Here is an 11166-nt window from a genome sequence, read left to right on the forward strand (position 1 = left end):
GCAAACACATACACACTGTGGCCTAGCTGAAGAGTGTGTATTTTGATTAGTTCATTGGTGGCGATCGGATCAGATGAGTTCACTTCCTGTGTGCAAATCAGGGATTGCTACTTCCTCTGTCACCATGGCAACCACCTGACAAAAGGGGGATTGGATTTGATGTAGCCACCTGCAGCTGTCTTAATCTGACTGCATGAAGTGATTATTTCTGAGATTCTGATACGTTTCAACCATGACGTATGCGCAATTCCGGGTTGAAAACGTATCAGAATCTCAGAAATAATCACGTTATGCAGGCAGCTGAAGATGGCCAGCCTTTCGTGGTGAGGTGGGCTCAGTGAGAGAGTGACCATTGCCAGCGGCACTGGACGCAGATTACACGGGTCTGCCTCTCCATAGCACTGGACGCAGATTACACGGGTCTGCCTCTCCATAGCACTGGACGCAGATTACACGGGTCTGCCTCTCCATAACCTTGGGGTCGGGACCCCACGTGGGGTCGCCTGAAATTCAAATGGGGTCGGCTGAGATACTGGTTATCTTACAATTAATCAATTACATAAAAATATATACACATAAATAAAAAAAAAAACATGGTACTCCAGGAGTCTCCAAGATTTATATTTTATAAAAATGACATAACTTCAAATCATATCAAAATATATATCATTCAAAAGTTAGTTCAAGTTAAATTTAAACTATGTTCTTGTCTTTCATGACAAGTAGCCTATATTCATTTTTATATCAGTCAGTAGGAGCCAATGGGCCTGCTAGGCTAGTTTAACTGTATGGCGCATTAGCAAATTCCCCTTGACTTGATGTGATCAAGGGTTGATGCTGGGTTGATCAAATGGAGCTCTCCATTGTGTTCAACCCAGCATGCATCACATCAAGTCAGATCTGCACAGATCTGCATGAAGACGAACACGCTTAATGGCTCCATCAGACCTGACTGTCCAAACCAGGTTTTGATTGGCTGTTAACAAGTGCAGACACCACACTCACAGAGCAGACAGGTGTTTGCCAAGTGTGCTTCATTAGAATGGCAGGTGCATACAGTGCTACACCTGAACATAGTCCCACACTGGTAGCACCTGGATACACCTGTAGGGTGTGGACCAGATATGAGGTTGCCGTGACGAGGAATGGCACAGATCCATCCACCCCTGGCATTTGAAGGGATTTATTCCTGTTGTTTTTTTCTTATGCCATAAACTTAAATGTTGTCACATTGACAGTGTTCGGGGTCATGTTTGATATAAATGCATCTAATGCAACCCATTATAGAGTTAAAAAAAGGCCCAGTGTACCACAACCAGTTCGAATATGTTGAGCAGTACACGTGGCATGCTATGAGATTAGTCCCCACTAGGGAGAGACAACGTTCCTTGCGCTGGGCATTGTGGGTTGTAGGTGTTTTCCGCTGCATGCTGCGGAAGAGACGAGAGAGGAGTTTGTGTGGCAGACAGCAGCATCAGGAGCTTTCCAGGTGAACCATACAACGACTCTGCTGACAGCTGCGACTGAACCCAACGCAAGGCACACCAGAGTAAGCGGGACGACCCGGGACTGCGGATCAGGACATGGCACACAACAGTCTAATGAGCGTTGCGGAGGACGTGGCGGACCAGGTGGGTTTAGAGAGTTCACTACCACGGCCCTGAGAGGGAAACGACGGGGCTGCTTTGCTGATCCAGCTGAATGATGAAACTCAGGCAGAAGTGCCTCTAAGCAGCAGTTACTGGGATGGTTGTTGCGCTCTTGCAGATGGCTGTTTTAACTGTAGGTCTATCTGTTTTGCACTGGAAAATATTGAAGTGGTCGCACTGTTTGGTAATTGTTACTATTAGCTTGCTAGCCAGCTTTAGCATTTGGGACGGGTAATTAAATCACCAACGTGCCAGCGGTGAATCTATTCTCTCATCTATATTCAGTTTGATTTGGTGCTGTTCTGGCTGTTTATGTTTATGAATTAGCCGACCAACTTAGGCAGACTGGTTCCCTTTAGAAAGCTATTTAGTCATGTAGCTTGGTAGTTTGGGAAACTTCCTTAACGTCTAGCCAGATTTGATCTAGCTTGCAGCTGACATCAATTAGCCTACCTGCCAGGAGGTTGATGCTCCATCGATCGGTTCGTGTTTAACCCTAGTTAAAAGCTAAACATTAGACATGTCAGAATGACCTGCATAGGGATTTGCAACGTTAGCTGGCATTCTAATCAGACATTACATCAAAGCTACGTATCCTTAACTGGTTAGACACTAGATGTAACGTTAACGTAGTTGACAGGATGATTTAATGTAACTTTAGGAATTGGATGGGGTTTCTTTGCTCCATTTATGGTTCCAACGTTACTAGTCCGAATCCTCGGTCTTCAGGAGGTTATAAAATGTGTATTTTGCAAGAATGTAACGTCTTTATGGATGAGCTGCTAAGTTAGATCTTTGCACCAATGTAGATATCTTTATGCGAAGGTCTTTTTCATGTCATCTGAGTCTTCCAATTGGGATCGGAAGGACAGTGTTGTCAGAAGAGCATCTCCATCCACAATTTAACGAAATAGCTCACTACGGACATTGCCGCAGGGTGTGTGTTTTGAGTGTGTCCGAGTGCTCTCTCCCCTGCCCTGTGTCTCATTCATGCTGCCTGCCCTGTACTTGTTGAATGCTGATTGGCCAACTACCGCCCCGTAGTGCTGATGTGGATTGTAGAAAAGGGCGTGTTGTTTATATGGTTTGACGTCGACACGATAGTACGTGCTGACGTCAGTTAGAGAGAATTGAGTTTACTTAACTGATAAGAGGGCCAGCTTTGATTAACACATAACTGTACCTCCTCACAATGTCTGAGAAGATAAGTTGTATTATTATACTATTATAATATGTAATAGGATCTCTCACTAAATGGCAATAAATTGGTTTTATAGACCAAGACATTTTATGTGTCTATCTTAGGAAATAATAGACAAGGATAATCTCTACATTTCATTCTTAAAATGTGTCAACACAAGTCAGTCATTAGACTATCAGGCTCTGGATACACCTGGCACCTGTGTGATCACTCTTGGCCTCAAGGAAAGCCTTCCCCTGTCTCAAACTTTAGTATGAAGCCCTGACATCAACCCACATAGAATAACCTATGCAGCAGAAAAAGAGCTTAGTTAGGTGTGTGTGTGTGTGTGCGAGTGTACGTGACTGAGTGAGTGAGTGTTTGCTGAATGGGAGGAGGTTAATGTGTGTATTGGCCATCTGTGTGTGAGCCATTAAAGCTGAGTGGTGTTTGGGAACCAGCTGTTGCCTGGATACTCTGATGGACGAGGGCATGGTTCAGTTCTGAGACAAGACGAGACCTAACTATAGGCTTCTCCACAGGAAGTTCAGTTCTGCGACGAGACCTAACTATAGGCTTCTCCACAGGAAGTTCAGTTCTGAGACGAGACCTAACTATAGGCTTCTCCACAGGAAGTTCAGTTCTGAGATGAGGCCTAACTGTAGGTTTCTTTACAGGAAGTGCAGTTCTGCGACGAGACCTAACTGTAGGCTTCTCCACAGGAAATTAAGTTCTGCGACGAGACCCACCTGTAGAGTTCTCCATTGGAAGTCCCGGATTTGGACTAATGGCAGCTTCTGATTGGTGGAGGGCTGTTAACTGTTGACAGCTTCTGATTGAAGGCTGCTTTTTGACAGACAGTGTTCTGACGGGCTTCTGATTGAAGGCTGCTCTTTGACAGACAGTGTTCTGACAGGCTTCTGGATCTGTTGTCTGTGCCGCAGGGAATCGGTCTGCCATAATTCCTCCAGGTAATGATGCTAGCGTAATTACCCTAAATGATGACCGCACAGCAATTAAGGGATAAATCTGGCAGCTATTGCTTCAGTAAGTCTGTTGCAGCATCAAGTCCCAACAGGTCTGTTTGGGAGCAAACCAGGTCCTTAATCTGGAGACACTCCTCGCGCTCCTCCTGTCTGAAGTTAAGAGCTAGATAAAGACGAAGGATGATTGGATGATCAATTGTCAGTTTTAATGGCTCATTCTCTGTTCTGTTGGAGACACACAACATATTCACACTGGAGACGCATCACATATATTCACATATATATTCACACTGGAGACACATCACATATATATTCACACTGGAGACACATCACATATATATTCACACTGGAGACTCATCACATATATATTCAAATATATATTCACACTGGAGACACATCACATATATATTCTAGGGCTGAAACGATTCATCGAGTTACTTGAATAACTCGATTACAAAAATTACTCGAGGCAAAAACCATGCCTCGAAGCCTCGTTAAATTCCTATGACGCGCAGGGATCTGATTGTTCCACACGGACAGTTGTTCAGGAAGCACACCATTAGCGCGTGAATCGTGATACATTCTGAATTTAGCTGGCGCGATTGCGGAGTCAAGATGACCATAAATGGCAGAGAATGTCTAAAGTTTTCAAGTAAAGTTTTAGGATCATTACTCAAAAAGGAAAAGAAGAAGCTTCTGAACCGAAAACATCCACGCCATGCTGTTTCACTAAACGTCAATAAAGTAGGCTATCTATCAATCTATCTAGCCTATCTATCTACATAGCCTATAGCCTACATTGATGTTGGCTGATTTTAATCACATACTGAACTTGTAGCGATGTCGTGATATGTTTAGCTTTGATGTTTTTAAGTAGTAAACTTATTCACGTTCAATTGCAAGACAGTAGGTTATGCCTAAAAAAGAACCCCTTCTTATACACATGCATGCACCCTCATCTTCCCTCACGTACCGCACGCATGCACACACACACACAGGTTGCTAGGTTACCACAGCAAATAGGCTCACCCCAAAAAATATTTTTTAGTAGCCTAATGGTAAAATTATTTGTTAGTAGCCTAATGGCAAATGCTGCAGGTGTAGAAATCAGATATTTACTTTGATGTCGGGTCTAGATTACAGCATGAAACTTGTTGTAGGCTACATATTAATACATTAAATTGCTTTCCCTCTTCTCCCTCCCAGCACTTCACAACATAGTGTGGACAGCTTTGTTCGCCCAGCTAAGTCATGCACAAGAGGCTGCAATTTTACAGAGAGCATTTTGAACATTATTTAATTGTTGGCACTGGCACTTATAAACACTAAATGGGTAAATTGCAATAAATGGGCTTAGTTTTGGAGCCAAATGTTGGAGTTAGAATAAATACCTCTGTGCCAATTGCTTGATCATTTACAGCCATGTCATTTTCGTTATGCATTATTTGTTTTGGTTGTTTAAAAATACAAAAAAAATGTTATCCGATTAATAAAGTGCTAGATTAATCGATTACAAAAAGAATCGATTGCTGCAGCCCTAATATATTCACACTGGAGACTCATCACATATATATATTCACACTGGAGACTCATCACATATATATTCACATATATATTCACACTGGAGACACACAACATATATATGCTGTCACGCCGGGCTATGCCGTGCTGGGTGTGTCTCTCCCTGGCTTGGCCCTGCGTGGGTAATCTGGCCTGCACTGTCTACTGCTGCTGTTCTGTGTGGCCTGTAGGTGGAGCTGCTGCTGTTCTGTGTGGCCTGTAGGTGGAGCTGCTGCTGTTCTGTGTGGCCTGTAGGTGGAGCTGCTGCTGTTCTGCGTGGCCTGTAGGTGGAGCTGTTGCTGTTCTGCGTGGCCTGTAGGTGGAGCTGCTGCTGTTCTGTGTGGCCTGTAGGTGGAGCTGCTGCTGTTCTGTGTGGCCTGTAGGTGGAGCTGCTGCTGTTCTGTGTGGCCTGTAGGTGGAGCTGCTGCTGTTCTGCGTGGCCTGTAGGTGGAGCTGTTGCGGTCGTCGCTCCTCGCCCACTCACCTTTTGCTTTACACTCACACACACTGATATGCACGACACTTTGGGTTGGCTTCCCAATTATGTGTGTGTGAGTGAGATACCTGTAAGTGTTGGGTAACAAATATGACCAAGCTGTCTTAGTGCAGAACTGTTAATAGTGTGTGTAAAGTCTTTGTGAGTAATGCCATCTGTGTGTGTGTGTTCTGTGTTGTGTGTGTTGTGTGTGTTGTGTGTGTGTGTTCTGTGTGTGTGTGTGTGTGTGTGTGTGTGTGTGTGTGTTCTGTGTGTGTGTGTGTGTGTGTGTGTGTTCTGTCTGTGTGTTCTGTCTGTGTGTGTGTTCTGTCTGTGTGTGTGTTCTGTCTGTGTGTGTGTTCTGTGTGTGTGTGTGTGTTCTGTGTGTTCTGTGTGTGTGTGTGTTCTGTCTGTGTGTGTGTTCTGTCTGTGTGTGTGTTCTGTCTGTGTGTGTGTTCTGTGTGTGTTCTGTGTGTGTTCTGTGTGTGTTCTGTGTGTGTGTGTTGGGTGTGTGTGTGTGTTGTGTGTGTGTGTGTTGTGTGTGTGTGTTGTGTGTGTTCTGTGTGTGTGTCTGTGTGTGTGTGTGTTCTGTGTGTTGTGTCTGTGTGTGTTGTGTGTGTGTGTGTTCTGTGTGTGTGTGTGCGCGCATGTGCAGTTCCTGCGCGTGACCAAGCGCTACCTGCCGCACGTAGCTCGTCTGTGCCTCATCAGCACGTTCCTGGAGGATGGCCTGCGCATGTGGCTGCAGTGGCGCGAGCAGAAGGACTACATCGAGGCCACCTGGAGCTGTGGAGCCTTCCTCGCCTCCATCTTCGTCATCCTCAACCTGCTCGGACAGCTGGGTAGGCCTGCAGGGTGTGTGTGTGTGTGTTGCTGTGTGTGTGTGTGTGTTCCTGTGTGTGTATTTGTGTTCCTGTGTGTGTTGCTGTGTGTGTGTGTGTTCCTGTGTGTGTGTGTGTGTGTGTGCCCGCGCGCTGGGTAAGCTTTTGCAGGGCTGAACCTGAATGGCAACAAATACTGCTAAACTAATCAGATGCCTTGCAACCACAAACCTCAAAGCAGAGCCGGCGTCATCAACTCTCATTGTGTGCCACTTCCTTGAAGTCGTGGAAGGAAAAACTTGTCAATTCTGCGACCCAGAACCAGAGACCTCTCCAGGTTACCTACACATCTCTGGCCCCAGATGACCTCTCCAGGTTACCTACACATCTCTGGCCCCTAGCTCTCTCAGAAACCTCTCCAGGGGCCTGTACTACGAAGCGAGGTTACTGGCCTATCTGGGTAACTTCGAGAGTAACTTGATCACGTGTGGCGTAGCTTCTCGATTAGCCCGTACTACGAAAGGTGAATATGCTTTAACCGAGGTATGCTGCCATGGCATTTTACGCTGCATCTCAAACCTGGTCCAAGCAGGTTATGTTCTTGGTTAACCCGAGGTTTCCGTTTAACCACACCCTTTATAAGTAGGCTACCACCCCTCCACGTACAACTTGTCTGCGTACCTGGATGATTCATACATCAATGGAGCGCAAATCGTGAGGGGCTCTCTTCGCAGGGCGAGAGGTTTTAGAGACCACCAGAATCCGCTGACATTACCGGACGATATTCTTTATGAACATATAAATTCTCAGCCGAGGGAATTCGTTATCATTGTCAGCTGATCGAGGCAGACGTCTCTAATGTCACCCGCCGTAGCAATGCCCCTTACGATAGAGCAGATAATGTGCCTTTCGTTGAGATATTTTGCCAGTGGACAATTCATATATTCCATCGGTGATGCTGATCAATATCTGAGCAAGAATAGGCTACTGTAGGCCTATGTCCGAAAATAAATCACCCTTTTAACATAAAAAATGTCATATTACCCTGCACATAAAGGCTACACATTTCCACAGCACCAGAATCCGACCGAATGCCTCCCTCAACCCCCTCCATAATCGGCCTTCCACTATTATTTGCGATGGCCAACTCCTCTGCTACTGTAAAACACTCTGGTGCCTTTCCTCCTACAGTAGGCCTAGTGTTCAAAGACACCTTTTTCTTGTTAGCTGTGAAACTTGTGAGACCAAGTGAAGGCTATAGTCCTAAGCATACAACATATTTTCATAATTAAGAAAAATTAATGCAAACTATAACTATATAAACCTACCATTCTGATATGTTTTTGTGTTTCATTTTCACCTGCTGCCATGTGCGTTTGGCACTGGTGTTGCATCTGAAATGTTCACAGGATTAGGCATAGCCTACACTAAATCGGTCAATGGGGGCTACTTAAACATTCAGTTATCCTTATTAATCTATATGCCCACTTCTGAATTGTGTTGCATCTGTCGGCCTTATTATGAACTCAGAATAGGCCATTTAATTATTTCAACTCATTTCAGACATTAGGCATTTAGGCTACCCGATCTGCAATACGTTGCCAACAGCCTTGCTTTGTTCACTGCCGACGTTTTTGTCGTAGAGTGGGTTTTAATTCATCGTAACTTGTCATAATAATTGTGCATTCCTCGTCCGTAAAATAAGGTGATTGCATCATCATTGAAAGTGCTGACTTGTGCTGCAACCCGCCCCTTTTATGTGAACGCGCACAAACTCCAATTAGGTTAACCCTGGCTCAACAAATCAACTTCATAATCAGCGTCGTAGTACCGATTAACACCACTTAAGATAACCAGGTTTTGTCAACCCCGGTTTAACAAAGTAACCCTGGGTTACATCTGGGTAGGTTAAGCTCCCTTCGTTACATCTGGGTAGGTTAAGCTCCCTTCGTAGTACAGGCCCCAGGTTACCTACACATCTCTGGCCGCAGATGACCTCTCCAGGTTACCTACACATCTCTGGCCCCAGATGAGACCTGTCCAGGTCATCTATACATCTCCGGCCCCAGATGGCTAGTGCTCTGAGGGCACGCAAAACAAAGGCCCGGTCCAAACGGCCTCCCTCCTCGGTTTAACCGGGTTTCACACGGCCACCTGACCCACGGCAGGAACAAGGCCAGCCTCTGTGACCGCTATTGAGCACGCTCCCTTCTGACCTCAGGGTTCCTCTGCAGAGGCATCTGACCGACTGGCCTGCAGCTTGTTGGAGCTCACTCTGGCCTGCAGCTTGTTACCTCACTCTGGCCTGCAGCTTGTTACCTCACTCTGGCCTGCAGCTTGTTGGAGCTCACTCTGGCCTGCTTAAAGATTGCCACTGGGCATGACCCTGGGCACAGGGACTGGCCTTGAGTAAAGAGTGTGTGTGTGTGTGTGTGTGGGTCCATGGTAGGGCATAAAAAAAAAAAAATATTGGCTTCCGGTTTCCGACCGACCCGGTCAATTTATGTGCGACCCAAATTTATTTTATGAGCTTGGGGAAGAAATAACACTAAATAGTCTAGGCTACATTAAATAAATCCACAAATAAAAGGCGAACTATAATTACATTAATTACCCCTTGCATTATGTATAGGGATGAGCGTATTCTCTCTTACAAAGTAGCCTAGTGCACAGCTGTTCACGAAGACGATTGTTTTCGTCACTTACCAAGCCACTCGCAATTTTGTCCAAACACCGCAACTTTTTCGCAAATTTGACCAATCAACGTAGTTTCCCCGTGAAATTTCACCTACCACAACAGTCCCTCGCACAGAATATTGAGCCAGATGGCACACTTACTCCTGCACCTTATGCATATGACACCAAAGACTGCCCTAACGTGTTCGTTCCTCTGCAGTTTTGATGACAATAAATAGAAGGCTAACGTTAATGATCTGCTTACTTATCCGTATTTTCCGGACTATAAGTCGCTCCTGAGTAAGTCGCATCAGTCAAAAAATGCGTCATGAACAAGAAAAAAACATATATATAAGTCGCACCGGACTGTGTCGCATTTATTTAGAAATGTATTTAACAAAATCCAAAACCAAAAACAGAGACTATGTAACTGGATTATTAAGGTCAAAAAGATTAATGTTAATGAAGACGAAGGAGTGAAGGCAGCCAAGAGGAGGGCAGGAAGGTCATTGCAAAGCAAAAGATCCACTGAAAGAAAATGCCATGAGGTGCACCAAAATGTATCTAAAATGTGGAGAATACAATGCAGTCAAGCATTTTGGACCATGTGGAGTCACAAGCTGGCAGCAGATTAAATGCTCACGAGAGAGAAAAAGATGCAGTTTTAGACGTGACTGAAGCAAGCCAGTCGATAGGCCTTGGCCCGACGGTAATTGTAAAGCAATTTACAAAAGATTCACAGAACAAAAATGCTGATGTGGTACATGAAAATTTAGCTAAAAATGTGGAAATCATAATGTGAGAAATTCCCACACATTTTATAGCGCTATCTGACATAAATCTAATAATGGAGCGGCCTGAATGCGGGACTATTGACAGGACAGACCTCTCTCTCTCTCTCTCTCAGCAGGATTTGTCACCGCTGAAGTCAAATTTTTGGTGCTTGTGCATTAAACGCTATTGATAAACGTTTAGCGATCAGGAACCGTCAGGAATTTTGCAAACAAAGAAGCATGACCGCCTATAACGCGAGAGAACATGGATGTGTTCTCCATTTGAGGAACGTTATAATCGATTGCGGACGTGAACAGACAGCTACAGACACGGACCGCATAGTAGGCCTACTTTCACTTTCTGTGCATATTCATTACGTGAAAGATAATCAGTAGCAAAACAATGATCAGCTATAGGCCTTTATTTCTTGCGTTTTATTGTGAGACATAGGCCTACTTTTCGTTTGGAGCGGCATACCGGTAGGCTATCAAAAGCAGAAGATGTTCAATTTGAGATTTGATTTACGTTTGGACTGTTTGATTATATTGCTAAATATCGGGACTGATGACCACTGAAATCTGTGGGGTATTTAATGGTTCACTATTAAGTTTCATGTATGAAAGAGTGTCGGGATTTCTATCCGCTTATTGCGAGATAAGGCATCCGCTTTCATTCATTCATGGAGCTGTCCTGCAAGGGAAACCGTATTCCGTATAGCCAAAGAGGTCTAAGATAGCCTAAATGTAGTTATTTTTTAAATTATGCATGATTTACTTTTTATAAAATTCGTAGGCTGATGCCTGGTAGCAACAATTGTGTTTAAATGTAGGTTATTGCTTCAGCCTCTAGCTCAGAAAGGGGCTGCATGCGACTGGTAGCTTGAAAGCAACTTGTCCTCATGGTGACCCATGGTGTGGGACGATGACTTCATTGGCAACAATATTAAACCAACCAACAATATAAATTATTAAGAAGAGCGAATGATGAGTGAAATTGAAACAAAATTATACTGGCTTTTATTTGTCCAAATCTGAGGCCCGGCTAT

The 11166-nt window shown here is 44.6% G+C and overlaps 1 protein-coding gene across 1 annotated transcript in view; it reads left to right on the forward strand.

The window, feature by feature from the left end:
• Positions 1 to 1129: 1129 nt before the first annotated feature.
• surf4l (surfeit 4, like) overlaps positions 1130 to 11166 on the forward strand; it is a 19606-nt gene continuing 9569 nt past the window's right edge. The window contains exons 1-2 of the mRNA XM_048244288.1: positions 1130 to 1631; positions 6506 to 6692. Of these exons, the coding sequence (XP_048100245.1) occupies positions 1584 to 1631; positions 6506 to 6692 (235 nt within the window). The 5' untranslated portion in view covers positions 1130 to 1583. The remainder of the gene's footprint in view (positions 1632 to 6505; positions 6693 to 11166) is intronic.

This window comes from Alosa alosa, chromosome 5, assembly GCF_017589495.1.
Source record: "Alosa alosa isolate M-15738 ecotype Scorff River chromosome 5, AALO_Geno_1.1, whole genome shotgun sequence".
Lineage (NCBI taxonomy): Eukaryota > Metazoa > Chordata > Actinopteri > Clupeiformes > Clupeidae > Alosa > Alosa alosa.